The following is a 21,526-nucleotide window of genomic DNA, read 5'->3' as shown; positions in this document are numbered from 1 at the left end:
ACTGTGAGATTAAGGTATTTTCTTTTGGTCAAATAATGACATTGGCCATTATGTTAAGAGGTTGGCATTATTGTAAACCCTAAAATGCTTTGCTTCCATCTAGTGGCAAGACTTCTGAAAATGCTGGGTGGCACCGGAGCCCACTTCCAAGTTTCTGTTAAACAAGGATGCCGTTACGTGGCTTGATTGCCCAGCAAACTCTCACTGAATGCCACAGAAAATATATGCGGTATTACCAAGGCTAAACTGAGATAAATGGGACCCAGGAAAGAACACATACTGCGGGCTGAAAGAACCTGGACTATGGTTACAACGCATAAGTTTTATAGGCTGCTTGATGACCTCCATGCAACAATTCATGAAAGGGGGCCTCTAACCAAGTACTGACTGCATATGAAAGAACATACCTTCAGAAGGCCACATACATCTATATTAAAATAGTTTCAATGTAATAATCTCATTTAAGATGGTGAATGATGAAAATTAAATACAAATTTGGAGCAGTCCCATATGAGGTATGAATCGATATACAAGCAAATCACTTTGAACTGAACTACTCAATTTTAGATGCATTGACAGATTATACCGCATTACCATCAACATATATTGATGTTAAATACGATCTTGTGAAATTTCTCAAAGTTACGAAATAAGACTGCTTCAAGAAGTGCTAACCTTGTTGACAAATGATTTTGATTTTTTTATTTACACATTGCCCTGAGGCGATTGTATAAAAGCATTGATACCCACAAACATTCAAATAAATAAAAAGCAAATCATTTGTGATGACCTTGATTAGTGATGCACAATTCCAGTGGTAGTTAAAGCAGTGTAGTTGAGGGAATCTTGCCATGGTAAATAAATATTGAACATCTCATCTGGGAACCAGACTCACAAATTATAGCAACTCAGAACAAGTCTGAAGATCTTTTTTGATTCTCTCCCTTTTTTTCCTTGCCAAGGAGCTGATGTGTGCATTGTGGCACTAATGACATTATATTATCATTCTGCAAGCTTCAAATCATCAGTAGTGCATATAAAGTAAGAAACCTGCACATAAATCAGAGATTAATGACATATAAATTGACACTATTGCACAGTCTTCACCTGACATTAAGTAAACTTTCAATAAAGCAGAACCAGTATAAAAAGTAAAGGTGTTCTTCTATTTCTTTACATTCAGAGAGGCTGTCAACTTCCCATGTTCTGTCCAACATCAGGGATCTGAATCAACTGCTTATTATGCTGCAGACAATATGGAATTCAAGTAAGGAACGACCCTTTTCACAGAAATAGTTTTGCCTCCAGTGTTTGCGAGTGCAGTTTTGATGAACTTTCCCATGATGGAACATGCCAGCAAACTCTTCACATAACCGTGGTGACAGTTGAGGGGAAAAGAAAAAAAGTGCATGTGACTGAAATCTGACTCTCACATGCCATGGAATATGTGAGTGCTTTGTATTTGCATGTGATGTGAAAGTGTTCACTTCAGAGAAGCTCAGCCTCGTCGTCGTCGTCCTCCGAACCTGAGGGACCCTGTCGAACTTCTTCATACCACTTGTTGGTGAGAGTCTTCATCTGGATCCGTCCGTGCATCAGATCCTGTTGAATACACGTTACAAATAGTTAGCTAAGGTGAACAAGTAAATCATAAAAAAAATAAATAAAAAAAAAATAAGTTTCTTGCCATGCAAATCTACAAAAACTATCAACATATTTCACTGAGCATCTTCAGAATTTTGTGGTTTAGTGGTTGCTGTTCCTAGTGGGGATATTCGCAAGTTACAATTTAACTTAGAAATGTCAGAACCTTTTCCAATTGAAAGGATGTGGACAAAAAAAAAAATCATTCAAAAAGGGCAGCAGACAAGGTAAATAGAAGAATTTATGTGTGTTGTATGTATTATCGTATGTATATAATTAAATATTACACACGCTGCCCATGTGTGTGGCTCTATCAATAAAATAGCTTGAAAAAGCATGTTTTAATGTCAAAACGTTGTACTGGCATCTTTTTTATACGGAATGTTGTGTACAAGCAAGCTTGAAAAATCCATCATTCAGCCATATGCAGAATACTTTAATTGGCTTAAAGGATTGCCAAGAAAGTGACGAAAAGGCCTCCCATGTGGCGCAGGATTTCGGTCTCTCTTACCTCCTGGGTGAGCCTTCGGGTGAAGAAGGGGTTAAGGTACTTAGCATCAAGCCACATGAAGCCCTTCAGATCCTGTCTCTGGTATATGTGAGCCTCATATTCCTCCTCTGTCAGTTCTGATAGATGCTCCGACTCAACAGTATTCCCCTGGTGGTAGCAAGAAGAGGGTGGGGGGTCAGATAAATAGAGAGAAACGAAAGAACAGCTGACTAACTAGCCAGAGGGGAAAAAGGACGAAGGGAAGGAAGGTGGACTTATGGGGGGAAAAAAGTCCAAATGACACGACTTGTGTTGATGATTCAGAGTGCAACGTGGATTTTGGTTATCAGCAGAAATGCAAATTTAATTGAGCTTGCTCCGTTTGGAGTGGAGCATTGACAGAAAAATAAGCAAATGTTGCACAGAAGATACAGAAAAACAAACTACTGCAATGGCTTTTAGCAGTCACATTGACTAACAAGTTGGTGCTTTTTCTGTGGCTTAACTGTGTGACTCTAATGAGAACGGTTTACAATGTGGAAATTTGCCCTTCACACACCATCTCCAACACTTTGATGCTAGTCCCTCTCTAAAAGAAACAGTCTGATTGGCAGAAGATGAAAAAGATGGCACAGCTTGTATCAATGCCAGACATGCACATGTGCGCAAGTGTTTGTGATACCATTTTCTGCGTCTTGCTCAGATTGATGTCCTTCTTATTCTTGCGCCGTGACTGGCTGTCTTCAATGTCCATAATGCGGATGAGTGGCATGGTACCACCTCCGAGGAGGAGGATCGTGAAGAGAACAATGATGATGGTGGTGGTGCCAATGAGTTGCCGCTTCTCAATTGGCTCCAGGCCAAGATGCAAACTCAAAGCATAGGGAATAGCACCTCTCAAACCTTAAGGAGCAGCAATAAAACAGCAAAATTAAGAGGCTGTTAAAGGAGAATAAAATTCAAGATGGCTCATTTTTCACTGAAGAAGCTCAGGTTTGTATATTTTTTTATCAGGAAACTGAAATTAGTTATCTATGGAGTCAGCCTCTTTGCTGTAACGTATTTTTTTTTCCCCTCACTCGCTGGAACTTTGTTGACTGAACATTGATTCTCCCAAAGCAGCCCCTGCTAAAAAGCACAAGCCGCTCCACGATCCGCACCATTCAAGAAGACCACCTACAGGGTTCACCGAAGAGTTTATCCGAAATCGATGCCGACTCGAGCCGCGACGCTGACAGCTTCATGAATTGGCTGCAAGCGGTGGTGGACGCGAACATGTATGAGTGGCAACAGCCAGGCATCCCAGCACCAAGTCAAGAAGCTAATTTGGTTGCACTGACGTCGCGTGTTTAGCAACAATAAGCTCACTGAGCAGTGCTGTTAATTTTAACGCCGTCAAAGAATGTACTTTGGTTACCCCTTGGGGATGAGAGGTGTAAACATTGATGCCTGGTTGCCTCCTCACACTTAACAAAACATTAGCGTGGCCAAATGTCCACAATATAACTAGTCGGGATTCGTGTGCACATTCTTGCTCTTGTCCGCTTCAGCCTGTGGAAGTGTAGAATTGATCGGCACACTATTTTTGATTTTGTGGGCTCACGTTTGATGTCAATAAACCCAAACGATTGTGCACAATGCTTTTATACTTCGACAGGTTGAAGTGGAAAAAAGTAGTAATGTGCATTAGCATTTTGGTGGCGATCATTTGCCGTTTTAGACAACAGAACTGACAAAACCAGCAACACTACAACACTTGCCTCCCTGCTGTGACGTAGGAAAAAATAACCAGCCAAGCTCCAAAACCGGGGTGCCAATTTGCCATAGATGTCAGCACAAATCAACTTAAATCACGACTGTGTCTTTTTTTGGGGGGGGAGTGGGATAATACTGTTCTCATTTTTACATGCAAGCCTATTATATAAGTGCCAACGTGAATGTCAATGAAGCATCCTTTTAATGGGATTTTTTTTTTCCCCACCACCTTTTCGCATCTTGAAAAGCTCTACGTTTAAATGTTTAACTAAATTACCAGCATTTGCATTAGATCTCATACGATTGTGCACAAGCAAACAATACTGTGGCTGGTCCATGCACAACAAATACATATATGATAATCTCACAATGTTTGACGAGTGGATGAAAAGCGTAAACTGACCTATCTGTAAAAGGACTACACACTGACCACAGCTACAGAATTTCAGTCTAGTGTCAGATATAGTTAAGCGGTAGCGCCAGCAAGAAAAATCATGAACACGACAAGCTGACCTCAGGCCACTTCCTATGTATTCTCATAAATGTCCTGGGTAAACGGGTGTGGCTTAGGAAAAAAAAAAGGGGGGCGGGGGTGATTTTATCCATTATCAATCTTAGATCAAAACTACTAGCTACCTTAAAAGAGCAATGAAATCTTGACTCCTGAGTTGTGACCACTACGGTTCATATGATGGCTGGCTGCATCAACAAATTTCCAAGCGATCTCTTGGAGGGCTTCCAACCCTTGTGAGGTGAAATATCGCAAGAACTTTTTGCAAGAACAAACGCTGGATGTGATTACACTCTGACAAAAACGTGACCTCATTTTTACAGCAGCAACAGATTAAAGCATGACTTCCTGTTTTCCTTTAAGCAAACAAATGTTGACTGTCTTCTCTCACCACTGAACCACATGATGAACATCATCTTGGGTGTAATCTTGTGATCTCTGCAAAAGTTTAGGAGGAACGACAGGGGAAAGATGTTGACGGCACGGCCAAGAAGAACCAGCACCTAGAATAAGACAAAACGGTAGTTAGTCTTCATAGTGACGGAAGACATAAATTACTTCCACCAAATGTCAGCTTAACAAAAGCACTTACGATGCACCAAATGACAAACGATATTTCAAAGTTGTGAGGAAAGCTGAAGATGGATAGACCGAGGAAGGCAAACACACACGTCTCTGGAAGGAAAGGTTAAAACAACAGTGATGGCAAAATATTTTGTGATGGTAAAATGACAGAAGGCGGTGGGAATTAACTGACCGCACATAAAAGCTACCGTGCGCAGTGTCTGCTGCATGAGGATCTGAGTGACAGGAGACAGGTTGTGATGGGTGTAATGAGACATCACGATTCCCGCAAACAGGATGGACATAATTCCTGCGGAAGGAGAGTGGTCAAGGTCCACATGAGATAATGGGATCATACACGAGAGGAAAAAAAAAAATCATCAGTCAACCTTCGAGTGTGCACCTACCAGACAGTTTAATACCCTCTGCTAGTCCGTAGGGAAGATAAGCAAAGATAATCATCATGCCAAACTCTAGTGAGGGAGTCTTCCTCAAGTCAAAGTGCTTTAAGAACTGGTTTGCAAGTTAGGGAATATCAAGAAGACTGCTTGAAAATGGATACTCACACAGTACAACGTACATAAACAGACACAACATAAGTGGATACAAGAGCAGAGATGAGTCCCGTGAGGGTCCCCAAGGCAGCAGAACCAAAGAACATTTTGAGGAAATAACCCACTGCTTGCAAAAATGTCTCCCAGCCCGTTACCCTGCTTGTGTCTGAGCGAGAAAAGAAGCCCTCTGCAGTGCTGAAAATACCAGACAAGAGCACAAAATGTTGACAAAGACTAGTTATACCTTCAATCGACACTAGAGGGCACACAATCCCCACCATTTTACTTAACAAATGCAATGTGGTTGGCGTTACAGTTGTTTTTCTCCTGCCACTAAACTAATGAATGACTTTATTGTCAAATACAAAACGATATAACTTTCTTCACAAAGCGCATTTCACAAATGTATTTTGCATTGCCACAATTTGCAAGATGTGACACTTGATCACATGTCACATGTAAATGTTTGTGATACTTTTCTGTCATACTTGGCTATCAAAAATCTAAATAGTTCCCTTGTAATCTATATGGCTCCCTTGATTTAAAAAAATGTTGAATTGAGCATGAGCAAGTAATATGCCAGCATGTACCAAATTTGCCAAGATAGAAGACAAGTGAAAATGGGCTCTTACTTTGTGAGGACGATAGAGACCGCATCGTTAAGGATGCTCTCACCGAACACCAACATGTTCAGGACGGGGTCCACGTTGAGCGCATTAAAGATGGCAATGGTAGCAACGGGGTCCACAGCGGAGATGAGGGAGCCAAAGGCAAAACTACAGCAGAAGAAAGGTCATTTTAAGTTGACTAGGTTAGTGATTATAAAAAAAAAAAAGCTTTGTTGTCTAGATACAGTTTAAGCAACAAAAGCAATTTGAAAATGGTCATGAATTGAGGAGAGAAATCTGAGAAGCAAAAATAGCAAAATAGAGGGAGACTTCAATAAAGGTTGCATTATGTGAGATTGTATATTATGGCTAGAAAAAAAAAATCTACGGTTATGTTCAAAAGGCAAAAATTTGCTAAAGATGAACATTATTAATTATAACCTTTTCACAAAACGTGGCCCACGAATTGGACAAATGTATTGTTGATGAGAAAAAATTAAGAATTAAAATTAAAAAACAGTCAAATTAAATTGAAATAATGTAGTTGAACCAATGTGCACATCCTCTTGCAACTTTGAATGTGATTGGTTGATTCTGAACATAGCCATATACATTTCAAGTTCCTCTGATTAACCACAAATAGATTTCAGCTCTTCTCGCAGGCGTTTTATTTTGTATTTTTATTTCTTTCAAGCAACAGCCCAGAGGTTTTGTGCGAACACTGATCGCTTCATGGAACGGTTGAAAATTATTTTTCCGTTGCACTGTGTTGCCCCCTTGACAAACCCATTCATTGTGTATGTGATGCAACGACGGGATATCGTGTCACAACATGAAATATTGTCACTGTGCAAAGTGGGAGGTTGCCATCACAGCACCATGCCTGGAGTTGAAATATTTTCAATTCGGGAGTGGCTTTGCAGTGCCGTCACATGGCCATCAAATAGGAGAGGGGTTAGTAGTCATTTCAGAGGCCTAACAGCATCAAGAAAAGCATCCACGGCACTTCCTACATTTGCCACACGTGATTGGGAGATTCATAGCCGGGCATGGATCTCTCCATGTAATCTAAGGCTAGTGCTGTGACACCCTTCCTCAATAGCACAGACGTGAAGATGGGATATTACCGTTGTTTTTCAACAAAGAACACAAATGCAACTTTAATATTTAAACTAAAGCGCAATCATTGCTGAAGCAGTGGCTGCACCTGGTACCATTCTTATTTTAATAAACTAACAGCAGTGAATTACTTTTTAACAAAAAATAAATGCAGCATGATAGGTAAGCGCTGGCTTCATTTCAACTCTTTGTACTCGTTTACTACAATAAAGGCAGTTAAAGGACAGTCTCACCTATCTGTCATAGTCATCTTGTAGATCACATCTGCCTGAGGAGGCAAAAACAAAAACAAAAAAACAGGATACTCAACACTGGGTAATGTGAATAATGAGGAAATGCATCATGCTTTGAAACACAGTTATTTTCTATGACGAAATATGACCTGAGTATATCTTTACCTGTCCAAGGAAGTAGATGCCTCCTCCGACGATGAAGGCAGAGATAGCCGTACCAATCACAGCAAAAAGGGTGATAGAGCCAATGTTCTGGAAGAAGTTACCCTGAACAAACATGGAGGCACACCTTTAATAATCCTGATATGATTACTGTGGTTAAGCAACATTACTAGCGGCAAATAATGTCAGTATCCCTGGAAACAATTTCAATCGAAAAATAGTTTGTGAAGTGTACTGTATGTGGGGCTAGTCAAAACATATGACAACAAACTGGAAAAGGTATTGTTTTAAAGAGTGCAAAAATGCTTGTACCCGTGTGCTCATTAGCCATCGGGCACTATTACGTTGAACTAAAGTATTACCCCCTTGAACCTTTCTACTTTTTTCCACATTTCAGATTTAAAAAAATATATAATTAGATTTCTGGTGGCGGAAGACGGGTGTGGCAGGGTTGGGGATATGCGAATAATTTTGTACATCCTTAAAAAAAAAAAAAAAGTTCAAAACATTGTAAACATTTCATTATACTTCATGTTTGTGCCCTACTTGGTGTTGATTCTTCCACCCCCCGTCAAAAAAACTAACTGTATAAAACAAAAAACAACACAAAAAAGAAATTAAACCAACTAAACTGTTTCATGTACTTGTTTGAACCGGTTCGCGGCGCAAAAAAGGTTAGGGACCACTGTTGTATAACATACACCTGATTTTGTTGTTCTGTCTGAAGGTACACAAATTACAATCGCAATGAAAGACAACATATACAACACTTTGAAAAACACTTCATTCTGCTGTACAGTACCTTATGTAAAGAGTATCCCGATTCAAAGATAATAGGTGGAAGGAGCAAAAGGAAGAACATATTGGGTCGGAACATTTCCTCCTCCTTTTTGTAAACAAAAAGAGGAAAAAGCAATTAATATTTCACAATGTAAAAGCAATCAATTAAAATGAATCTAAATTTTCTAAACATTTAACAAGTTATCCGTGAAAAAGCAGAGAGTGCTGCAAGAGTGCTCCCCAATGGCATAGGCCACCATTGCAGCCCTAGGCAAATCCAACGTGCAAATTAGCGTGGTTTTTAACATTCCGAAATCAAAAACCACCCATGTCAAAAAGAGAGAACATTATTAGGAAGTTGGGCGTTTGTTAGTTGTTAGTTTACTGAACTGCTTAAGTTCCGCACATTTGTCTGCATAAAAACCCACAAACAGTGAAAACATTTGATGGCGTTTGAGTCGGGTGTGCAACCGCATACTGAACTTCAGTAAAAATCAACTGAATGTGTTAGTATCAGTCCTTACAGGACATTACAATCTCCAGAAACACAAAAACACCATAGGCAGGGCTACATCCACAATGTGCCCAAAATGTAGTATCCACCTTATTCCTGAGGGCCTTCTAGGGACAAACGAGTTTCCAGCGCCTACCCCGGGATGAATTTCACAGAAGAATAACGTTGCACATGTGCTACTTTTCATTTTGTGGACAAGGAGCACAGCGCAACATGCTCATTGAACTTTGTGTTAATGAGCTTGCATTGCGAAAAAGATAGTCAAAACAACATCAGACATGTTTTTTTATGCGTGGAGGAAACCCCACACTTTAGTTTTAGTCGACCTCGGAAATTATTAGAAGTATCGGTACAATATTACGGACAGTAAACGTTTCTGTTAGTAAGTAGAAATGTTCTCATGAACTTTGAAGCTAAAGTGCATTGCTGAAGGGCTTGCGGAGATAACTTATGGTGTCCGATTGTTTCAGCATATGAAATGGATGGATGGTCGACTGGGCAGAACTGCCTTCACAATAACAATAATAATAATAATAATTTTAATAATAATAATAATAAACAATCCCAACAAACATTGCTTTATCCAAACAATGATCTTAATATTAATCCTAAACATAAGCTTCTTGTTAATACTAAATCCAGAACACGGATTTCTTATTCATTTCACTAGTGGCTCTGGACAGGGGAATTTGTGGAAGAAAGAAGCCAAGCTTGACGGCAAGAAAATAGTGCTTTATCTGACAGGACATATTAGCACGTTTGCTTCCGGATGACTGGCGCACACACACATGTACACCCCTACAGACACACCCCCACACACACACACACGCTGAATGCCAGCAAATTCATGCATGAATTTTAAAAACATTACAGACAGACTCAAACACACATGCTAAAAAAAGACACGTGAATTCCCCCCTAAGAATAATCCACGCACACACATACACAATGCCTGCGACCTTAACTTTCTGATCATTTCAGTGCTATAATGAAATCATTGTTGCATCTCAGCTAAATGGGCCAGCCTAGGTCAGGCGTGGGCATCATGTGCTTGTGCATTGCTCTCTGCTTGTCACAGAGTCTGTGCATGACAGACCATGTGGTCTTGCATGAACAAGTTTACTGTACATGCACTATGAACACACGCACATATGCACACACAAACCACTAAGAGGATGTGATGCACATGAGTCATCTGCCCGTGCATTCCATTCACTTGAAGGAGGATGTCAAATCTATAAATCGAGCAAGGAGGAGCCAAGCAACAAACTGTCCTGCCGAAATGTCCATATCTCCGCTTAGTGCATGTTAAACTCAATACACCGTGTGCATTAGAAGCACAAGAAGGAACAATCTATTTCTGGGTGGTGGCTGACTGGACATTTGTATCAGTTTTCCGTCAGAAAGATCGAAGAGGGCCGGTCCATATTTAGTTCATCTCGTCAACAATCTCTCCCTTTGTGTAAAGGCAGCAGTCTTGACAGCTTGTTCGAGCCTGTGTGCCCCAATGACCCCACGAGCAGATGGAGGCGAACACAGTCTGCAGTCATCAGCTCCAGGCACAGCATACCCGTGACGAAGAGGGACAAAAAAAATATATATAAAGAAATTCACCCCTTGTGGCGAAGTCGGCCAATAGTTCTATTTTCGATACCTGAGCAAAGCACACATTGTGCATGGTTGTGTTTAAATCACTTTTCTTTTTTGGGACACCAAAATTATGAAAAATTGATATGTACAATACTGTACAGAGCGGTGGCATGCCGGGTCAAAAGTAGATCCCATTCTATTGTCTTGCCACCAGGTAACTAACCAAAACAGCTTTTAATATCTTCAAACCAACATAAAAAAGCAGCAATGCTAATTGAAAAAAAAACAAACAAAGAGGAAATAATACATTAAAGCAGGGAATTAACAGAGACCGCATTTGCTAGCAATGATTAAAATGTTTGTCAGTTTGATTACATATTCATGACTTGAACCCCAAAACAGCATGTCGACACAAGTCTCCACTACTCTAACTACAAGCGGTTTTAAAGTAGGTCATGCATAGGCATTGCATACAAAGAATGTATGGAGGAGAATACTTCCTCACTCAGATGTAAGAAAAAGGAGCCATTCAGGAATTCTTGTAAGTTACCGCCAGAACTTTGCCTTTCGGGGAAAGTGAAAGGTCAAACACGAATATTAACATCTGAGACGGCGGATGGTAGGTCGTACATGCACAGTAGCTTGACAGCCATACTTCTGCATGCGTAGACACGTTTAAAAACAAAATTAAAAAATAAATGTGTTGGAGTGACTCAACACACACTCATGAAGACTTTTTTGTTCCAACATACACATTTTTTTTCTGTCGTAACACTTAATAAATTATAACACTCACTATTTATTGCAATATAATTGTTTCAAAAGTTAGTGATGATACTGCACATAATCTCTGCATCTTTTTTATCCTGTTATGAATCTTTCAGTCACCAACTGCTATGACCAATTCTCATGAAAATATGTAACCATCGCATTGCAGTTCATTGTATTCAGATTTGCTTTTATTTTGCTTTGTTTGGGTCGGCATTCGCAAGATTGCCCTGCATGTGAAATCGTGATGGAGTGAAGTGGTTCAAAAAGATCCACATTTGAAAAATAACAGAATAAAAAAAAAGGTTGAAATGGTTATTAATGATGTTGTTGTACATACAATATTTTTCAGACCTCAAGTCAAATGAGTGGATTCAGACTCCCAAATATTGCAAAAGAGAGTTGTTTTTTTTTTTTAAATATGCTGGACTGTGAGGAAACAAGTGCAGATGGGGGAGTTTGCCGGAAAGGGCAAAGCAAGCAGACTGGTGGTGATCAGCAAGGACAAAACATGGATTGCGAGAATGCGACTGCCTCAGGAGGTCGGTACACCCATGCTGGTTTGTGGAGTGATGCTGAAGGTTTGATAGATTTGTAAAATGGGCCAATTTTGGAAACATGCTTGCTGAGACAGTGAGACGGCGGAAGAGTGAGAGAGCGAGGGGGAGTGAGCTAGAGAAAGAGGGGGAGAGAAAGAGAAAGAGAGGGGAGGGTGGGAGGCAGAGTAGTTGGCAGAAAGACTGTGCGAGAGAAAGACTGTGCGAGAGAGGTAGCGAGAGCGATAGAGCGAGAGAGAGAGAGAGAGAATCCCTTCTTTTGGGATAACTGCTAGAAGTATAATGGAGCATCCTGTCTGAACCCTCATTAAAAAAACATTCAATAAAAAAAAAGGGAATAAAAGGAGCAGATTGCTTCTGTTGAATAACGGTGAGATTTTCAGTAAAGCAAAAAAAATGCCATTCTTTGCAGAGCATAAAGACTATATGCCTGAAACTATTATATTATCTGAGCACGTGCATTGCAGCTAAATTTTGACATATCAGTTACTTAAGGGGTAACACTGCGGAATAGATGCTAATTGTTTCCCGTGAGTCTATTGAGTTTTTGTATGTTAGCATTAAACTAGAGGAGGCTATGTGGTTGTTTGATAATAACCTCCAGCTGAGCGTGGTAATAAACAGTTGGGAGCCTCCGTTTTGCTGAATATTGGCAACTTATATCTGCCATTTGGTTTATGAAGTAACATTTTTTGGAAGGTTGACAACATTGGTTCTTAGAAGGTAATTTCCATGGGGTCATGTTACTGGGGTCAATGACAGCACAATGCTGAGCGGCCCAAGGGAGAACATAAAAAAAAAAAAAAAACGCACACAATGGCTCCCTGTGTACAAAACATTGACATAACCTGTCCCCCTGCATACCCTCTTTTCTCTGTATTTCTCTCCCTTGTTCTTTCATTCATTCTTTCATTCAATGGCAGAGAATGAGGAATGTTAATTAAGGATTGCAAGCTCCAGAAAAAAAGGGGTACAGTCAGGGCTCCAAGGGCGAATGAGTGAGCAACAAACAGCATGGGCGGGTAATAAGTATGGAAATCTAAGATTTATAACAAACACTCAAGAGAGCGAAAAAGAAAGCGACAGAACGTGCAAATGCAAAAACACAAACGTTTGCGCCTTAAAACATTAAAATACACAATAAAATACACATTGAAAATGAGTCAACGTGTACCTTCCAGTTGGCCAATTCTTGGAATTCAATGATCTTAATAAATCCACCCATGAGAATCCCTAAAAGGAACAGAGACAAAAGAATTACAAGAGCACGCAGTTTTTTTTCTCTCCATGTCACCGTAAGGGTCTTCCTAGGTGGAAGGCCACCCGATGTCTTGTTCTTTTTTAAATAAACGTGAGAAGTATTTTCAGAAGCCAGTTTTTCCTTACCAGCGTTGTCACCTTGCAACGATCACATTTCCACTCCTCTTCAGAAATAGCAACTATCGGTGCATACCCGAAAGAGCCTGGTCGTCTTTGTTTTTGTAAAGTTTCATGTGATTACGAGAGAGCTTTCACTCTGCGGACTGGATTCTTGACCGGTGGTAGAAGAGAATCTTCTGTGTGTGGAGCTGTGTTTCGAGATTATCACAGCACCACACAGACAATATGTCCAAGATTGTTCAATGCCTGTTGTTTTTTATTTTATTTTTTTTTTATTTTTTAGCGTGGACTCTGACAATGACAAAGAATCTTAGGATTTGAAAAATCCTTGTGTGTTAACCGACTTAAGATGTTTCATGATACAGTGCCAGCCGTGATCAAGATTTAAACAAAGCACGGGAAGAGCAAGATAATAGGCAAACTATAAGTGTAAGCATCAATCTATTTAGAGCGTTACACATACACCGTACAGCCCGGTTTGATGGATTGGGATGGTGAGAAGGAAGGCAGACAATAGGTGGATGAGGGACAAACGATAAGGAAGGAAAAGCAGTGTCCCCCTGATTTGTTCGCACATTGTTATCTCTCCCCAGCAGAGTCCGGCTCCAAACACGCCGGCATCTCAATGCAGTCAGGTGGGGCAAGGGACTAAAAAGGAACCGACCCTTGGGGTCGAGACGGATGCATCCCTGTGTTTGAGGGAGAGCAACTTACTCAAATCATAAATGGGGGCAGAAAAAGTCCTTAGAACAGGCGTGAGCAAACTACGGCCCGGGGGCCACATGAGACCCGTTAAAACGTTTTAATCCGGCCCGCCAAACTTGAAAGAAATTAAATGAATTAACCTTGTTAATGTTTTATTTTCTAAATGCTGTGCTTTTTCAAAGACATATATATATATATTGTTGTAATGCTTTTGTACACTTTCATTTAAAATGTTTTTTTTTCTCCAATTAGATGAGGTTACCAAAACATTCCATCCATCTGCTCCTGGTCTAGCCCCTCTGCCAAATTTTAGAACCCATTGTGGCCCGCCAATCAAAAAATTTGCCCACTCCTACCTTAGTGATGCACAAGTAAAATGACATGACTTCAAATGAAACTTTTTATGATAGGATATAAGCTAAAACTTAGTGAAGGTCACAATATTGTTTGTACTCTTTCACTTCTGCTTTAGTCCCCTTCAATTCCTGTATTTCGCTGCAAAACTTATCCCCACCGCCTTTTACGTTCACCAGCAAATTAAGGTTTGTGAGAGTTTGCCATTTGGCGCATGGTGGAAGGGAAAATGAGCTGTATGATTCAAGATAAGTGGCCACGGAAGTGAAGGGAAAAGGTTTTGAAATTAAACTCACCAAGGGACACAACAGCAACACTCTCTGGAAGAAAATGTAGCTTGAACTTGATGAGCAGATGAACCAAGATGATGCAGATACCTGTGGGAAATAGAAGGAGCAAAGACCACAGACTGATTCATATGGTAATCCTTACAGAGATGGGGAAAAACATCACTAGTCTCAAATATTTTATATAAAGTAATCATCAGTAGGCAAGTTTGACATCAGATATCGACCTATTGGAACCAAGCAGTCAATTACCACCCTTTCAAACTGGTAAATAGTAATTAGGATTATTTGCCAAGAGGGAGAAGTTGTTGCGTATCCTGATTTGCCATTCACAGGGTAGTCACACCCTAATACACATCCTGCAACCTGCTTATGCTAGAAAGCACTACTATATACGGATAAGATCAGTGCTTCAGTGACTTGTTCTGAGTACCCAAAGGAACTGCCATTCATGTACAGAAACTGACATATAACACTGCAATAAGTATGGTGTATAGGAAAATGGTTTTGTATTAAGTGGCAGAAGGCAGAATGAGGTTTATACTGCCACTGCGAGTGGAGGAACAGATGCAATCAAGGTCATTATCTGGATTCACATGTGACAAACGCATGCCGTTGCTTTGGACTCAAAAATGCTTTCTCAAGAAACAGATGTATTACATTTGGCCAGAGATGGGCATTCCGTCCCAGGGCCGGACGGAATGCCCATTTTAGGGACGGAAGAGTTTTGTTTTTTTAAAGGATGGACTAAAAAACTAAAAACAGAAGTGAGTTTTAGTCCATCCCTGAAATCATCCCTAACTGGATCAAGTACTGACTGTGTAAGACAGAGATATGTGGGGGAACTAGTGCATATACGTGTGGGGGCAAGCGGTTTGTCAAATTGTTAAGGGGGTGACCAAAAGGTGAGTGGCATGTGAATAGAAAATTAGCCAATAAATGATCTTTATTCTTGCACTGAATAAAGAACAAGATAATTTGTGGTTTAGCATGCAGAGTGTGTCCCATACAATCGTGGTATTCCGATTGGTGTATACATGCCCATATATTCGGCTTAGAAAAGGAGTAAACCAGGCATGTTATTCGGAATTTTAAAAAACCTGAATAATTGAATATGCAGGTTATTCCGTGCGTTCACATGTGGCTTTTCAGAACCTGAATACTGCCAATATGAGTGCATTAAATTTTAAAGTCACTGGTTATAGAGGAGTTTATTGTCAATGTGTTTCAACTTAAAGAGCCTTCATCAGGGCTAAATTAGGGCACATTTTTATATTTTCTTAGCCAGTTTTAGTATGTGAATGACGGTTTATAACGTGGAATGACTTCCAGTTCATAGCTGTGCATTGTCAGTGTTAGAGCATGAATATTATGACCATTTTATGATCATTAATCCTTAAGACTTAAGGCATCTTAATACTCCCGTGGACGACATCCGCAAGAACTTCACTGCGTAAATAATGCGCACAGTTTGCCTTCACACTCTCACACACCCACATTCGTTGTTTTGAAAATGCGCTGCAGTTTCACTCCCAAGCTAGGGGGTGTCGCACTGGCTAATACGTCCTAGAACACCACAGGATGAAGTTTCCTCTACACGTTATAGCTAATTCTGGAAGCAGTACTTACTTTGCGAAACAAGGTAACGAAGGAACAAAAATATGACAGTTGGTACTGGCATCTACTATACAAGCATATATTTGCGCACCTCCTCACACAGCCTCTCATCAACTTGATCCATGTCTTCTGTTTCTAAACATGACGGCATTGTGGGACCTTGCCGGGAAACCTGCACAGGACAACGCGACGGAAATGTGATGCAATGCGGCTGTTGCCAGCCACGCCTCCTAAAGAAACCTTCAACGTTTTTAAGACCTTTTGAATTTGAAGGTGTCTCCAAACTATAGACTGGTACTGTACTTTCTTGACAATGTTTGACTTCATGCACAGCAGTGAGTTGGATTGCACCGCCATATATTGTGTTATAACAATTCTATAATCTAATTTCATAATCAAATCATTACTTACAGATGTCAATGTATTACATGCATACAACTAAATTTTATATTTCAAAGATCATAATATTCATGACAGACTGAATCCTCTTGACCCTGCATGTTGTTGCTTCTAGCTACAACAGAGATGAACACACTGAAAGGCAACCTACCAATAACTAGAAGGCTAAAGAATATGGTCAACCCATTGGACTGCTCTTCTTCTTGGGCCTGGACACCCGTTTGTACAGGCAGAATGGCCTTGGGATTTGGGGCTGCTGGCATTGTTGGCTTGGTTGATAACGTGGAGTGGGTAGAATCATTTGCGTGGTTCTCTGTGCCATTAGTCTTTCTACAAGGAGAAAAGCAGAGCAGTTTGAGTGGAGTATAACAGAGAGGAGGGCTATAACAAGCTACATTTACTAAAGAAACATTCGTAAATTTGCACTTGTCAGAGCAGTTTTAATGAGACGTATTTTTTACACTTATTTTTGTATTTTTGTTAAGAAGAAACATTACTTCTACTATGTTGCACTGAGCTACATTTTGCTGGCTAATTATATTTTTATCAACAGGTGTTCATTACTGCTTGTGCGATCTATTTTTGGTTGTCAGAGAGACTTGTGTCATATGACTGTTTCACCAATCCAATGTAACTACCAGTTATGTTTGACTCAATTTGACCAATAAAACAGCCAGGCAGCCACATGACCGCATACAGTCTCCACACAGGCCTACAAAAAACAGCAATCTTTATCTTTACAGGTAGCCACCAGCTTACCACCGACCCAAGTTCAGATAAGCAATATATAAAATAAAATGGATGGATGAACTATGAAAAGAACAGCTACACTGCCCTGCATAATTATTGCAATCCCGTGTTAAGATGTGTTCTTTAGCTTCTAATAAATTAAGTTTTTAATGATATAGGAGCACATTGTTAAAAAAAAAAAAAAAGCTTATTCTTAATTCAAGTGCATTTATTCGGTGGGAATAAAGAAAAAATCTACATTAAGATACAATTCATTTACATCAAATCATGTGTCAATTATCAACACCCCCTAATGTTACAGTTTAAACAGAAATGACATTCTCAAAATAACATGGAAAAAAAACTCCCTTGCAATCCTTCACAACAGAATAGTCTCAGTGCATCTTTGCAAATGGATATGTAGAAGGAGGCGGCAATAGAAGTAGCACATCTTCAGCACATTTTCCAAATAAATACATCTTGCTGAGCTACTTATTGGTTGATTCACAGTCTAATTGGTTGTGCTCTCCAAAACATGTCAACATGATTTCATTTTGTGAGTCAGCATATGCAAAATAGTCAGTTTGACTGTCATAATTAGTCAAGAACACAATACCTTCGTACTACAGAGCATTTAAAAATTGTTCACGGAATGGAATTACTATCACCGGTACTCTCCTTTCATCAATTCGATCGGAGGTGGCGAGTGTATGCATATCGGGCTTAGGACCACAAGTCCCAGCTCCATCCGATGTTAGTGCGAGGAAATCACATGGGATCAGTGTAAGGGAATGGGTTGAAACATTTATACTGTCATGAGAACCAAAGCCACCCAGCAAGACCAACATGCTGTTGTTGCCCTGCTATTAGCTGGTGATACCAACAAGACCAGCTGGTCATCAGTGATCACTGGCTCCTGGCTGGACCACAGCTACATGCTTGTTTTGCTGGGCGGCTGTGGCACAGTAGATACACAGAGCGGGTGACCGAAGTTTTGGCAGCTGAAACCTTGGCTGGTTTGTTTTGTTGTTGCTACTAACACATAAATGCCCCCTGAGATGCACAAAAACGGATAGATTTTACTGCTTAACTCATATTCCACAGATACAATATTTATCAGAATGCCGTGTTTTGACTAGTGCATCTGCATAGAACATATTCAAAGTTCCTGGCAGGCATAGCGAATGTTTGCTGAACCAATGATGCACACAAGCAATGAAATAGTAGAAAAAAAGCACCGGCAGAGAGGAGAGCTGGAAAGTCTGTGATTGTTGTAATGTCATAATTTGCCTATTGATCAATGGCATCATTGATCAGATCCATAAAATAAGACATTACAGCAAATACAATCTTGTTCACTCCAGGGAGGTTCTGTGGTGCCAGTGTTAATTATCCAGGGTCTCTCGGTTTATACAGTTGTATTTTTTTTTTCAAATATTTTTTCATAATTTTTATTTTTTCGAGGTGGTTTACCACATTTTTCATTTATCAGTGTTTTTCTGAGAGGTTTTTGGGTTTAATTAGGGCTCCTCGATTAGGAAAAAAGAACTATCGCGATTATTTTAGTAATAATTAAAATCACGATTATTATTTTTTGGGGCGGGGGACAAAATGTTTAAATGTAAACGATATTAAGCCAAATCAAATTCTTTGAAACACTATAATTATGTAAGTTCTTTTTGTTACTTCCCAGCATGCTTGTAAAAAGTTGCATATAGATATAAATGAAATGTTGTTCTTTATTTGCTATGTTATAAGTGTATGTGCAGGTTGTTTGAAATGGAATGGCAAAGCAACAGATTAATAAGAATCGACGGGTGGCATAAAAAGGCAGTCTGTGTTGGGTGACTGGAAGTGAGCTGTGGCAGATAGCAGGTCCTGAATGAATGCGCATCGTGTTGCTTGTGGGTACAAAGCTAATGGGGAGCATTGGCAACACTTGTCACCCTTTAAACACAAACAAGCGTCTCACGGTAATTTAAAAGTGATACTTTTAAGCAATATTTGAATTGACACATTCTTAGTTTATATTTTTGTCTATTTGACATTTAGGCACTACAGTTATTCAAGCTATTCACCAATTACTCAGTGAGTAGACTTTAAGTCTGTATCACAAATGGTTGTTTATCAGAAACATAAATAAATATCACTTCTTAATAAATGTCAAACAATCTGTTACAGAATTAACTAAAATTTTGACAATGTATTACATCAAAATAGATTCGCAGTGAAGTCTCACAATTAATCTTCTACATCAACGCGAATTTGGATAAACCTTGTTATGAGATGTTTTGTAGAGATAACGCGAGAGTTCGAATTTGGTGAGTCGGTTTCTTACCAATGACATTGACAAACAGGCAATGGTCATCGATTGATTTCGCCCATCTAATACTGTGCCACAAAGCACTTCTATTAAAAACATAACGACAAACCTGACACCCGCAATGTTGTCGGGTCGGTCGAGTAAATCCCGAGCCTCTTCAAAGTCATGTTTGGTGGATGACAGCTGGTCGTCAGAGAGAGAATAATCCTTATGGAGAGCGTCCCTTCCCTCGTTATCGCTCTCGTGCACGTCCGAAGTCTTAACCGTCTCTGTTCGCTCTGACAAGCACGGGTAAAGAAACAAAATAAACCACAACAACAAAACGTGAAACCTTATATTTTCCATTGTCATAAACAAGTAAGATATCGCCCGCTCGTCCTTAAAAAGACGAGCACTTCCATGTCGACAGCGCCATGCTCGTAACAATTCCACTTCCGGAATTTGTTTCTTTTCTGGGAGTTGTAGTTTCTATTTTTGAGCGCATGCGTAAAAACACAGAACAATGTAATTTAATTCGCGTTTAGCTCTTCAAATATGCATTATATTCAGGGTTAATTAAAAAGGTTAGTTTTTTTTAATACAATAATTATTTTTTTAATTATTATTATTTCACGTGGTAGTTTTTAAGTAAACGGACGCAATTTGCCATAAACCTCTGCAACAGCGCCAACTTGTTTGGTGCGGTCTTGAGAAACTATCGGCCTCTACACACCGATCAGTCGTAGTATAAGACTTCTGTTTAGTGTAGTGTGCAACGTCGTAAAGTCAGAGCCGTTGTTGGGGAATCTGTTGGGCAGGTGTTCGGCCATTCAACATGTAGAATCCGGTCAAACTGTCGGGTTACTCGAGCATTGTGATTGGCTGTTACCTAGCGAATCAGTGCGCTAGACAAGAACCGGAAGTGACAAAAGCGGAAAAATAAAGGCGAATATCGAAGCTTTTGCTCAAGAACTAAATTAACTTTGCTTATTATCACATCTCGTCTATGAAATAATGGCTGGGTGGACAGAAGAGCGCGAAGACGAAGTAATCACTCTCATTTGCGAAAGACCGTCGTTATTCTAGAATCGACATCTCCGTCAAAGGCTACACAAATTTTTAGTGCCACCAATGGAATGGAGGGGTACTACTTCTCACGCATGCGCAGAAGGTCCGGAGTAGGCAGCGTCTTTTATTATTGACAAACTACAACATAACAATCAGGCAATCCAATTGACATATTTTACATATAAAGATACCAATATAACAAAAGTGAGTTTTATAATAAAATAAATATAAACTACACTAGTAATTAGAAAGAAGAAAAAAATTGACAAAATTCACCTTTACAATAAAGGACATCCGTGAGCTACTCTTTAAAGATATCTGAATGTACATTGATAATAGATGTACATTTTTATTTGTTATTAGATCAAGAGATTTAAAATAATTATTTACCTCAATCAGAAATTATTCAAATAACGGTGTGGAAAATTTATGGATTTGAAACTTTCCTAACAAAACGTACAAATTCAAAATAGTGCAGTTTTCTTCTTTTAGATTCGAACAGAACAATAATTTGTTTTCCATTCAACGTAATCTTGTAAATTGTTTTATACAATACATCGTTTTCTAGTCTTTCCAAAATGCAGCTCTAATTGGGCAGTTAAAAACCAAATGAGTCACACTTTCAGGTTCAGCTGTACAAAAAGAACTCTTATGATCAATGTCCATAAAACGTGAAATTTATATTTTAGTTGGGTATATTGTGCAGAATTTTTAAATGTAATTCCCCAACTTTATTTGTAATGAAAATTTTAAAAGGAACAGGCTTTACAATTAGTTAGCATCTCTGTCGGCTTTTGCGGCGTGCCCTTTCGTCATTTTGGGTGACACGACAGTTG

The 21,526-nt window shown here is 39.6% G+C and overlaps 1 protein-coding gene across 1 annotated transcript; it reads right to left on the bottom strand.

Annotated features, from left to right (window-relative positions):
- Window positions 1-687: 687 nt before the first annotated feature.
- On the bottom strand, window positions 688-20,074 carry slc9a8 (solute carrier family 9 member 8). Its single transcript, XM_088291122.1, has 16 exons — window positions 19,753-20,074; window positions 16,743-16,921; window positions 14,585-14,665; window positions 13,024-13,082; window positions 8,443-8,526; window positions 7,644-7,745; window positions 7,479-7,513; window positions 6,151-6,294; window positions 5,572-5,713; window positions 5,372-5,477; window positions 5,158-5,274; window positions 4,993-5,075; window positions 4,792-4,903; window positions 2,817-3,037; window positions 2,156-2,302; window positions 688-1,602 (listed from the first exon to the last, which is right to left on the bottom strand). Exons 1-16 carry the CDS (start codon window positions 19,992-19,994, stop codon window positions 1,489-1,491), a joined length of 1,968 nt encoding a protein of 655 aa, XP_088147248.1. The 5' UTR covers window positions 19,995-20,074; the 3' UTR covers window positions 688-1,488.
- Between the last annotated feature and the right edge of the window lie 1,452 nt (window positions 20,075-21,526).

This window comes from Idiotropiscis lumnitzeri, chromosome 3, assembly GCF_059441095.1.
Source record: "Idiotropiscis lumnitzeri isolate Australia: NSW breed Sydney's pygmy pipehorse chromosome 3, RoL_Ilum_1.0, whole genome shotgun sequence".
NCBI lineage: Eukaryota > Metazoa > Chordata > Actinopteri > Syngnathiformes > Syngnathidae > Idiotropiscis > Idiotropiscis lumnitzeri.
Note: the sequence above shows the minus strand (reverse complement) of the source record. Positions and strands in the feature narration are given on the sequence as shown.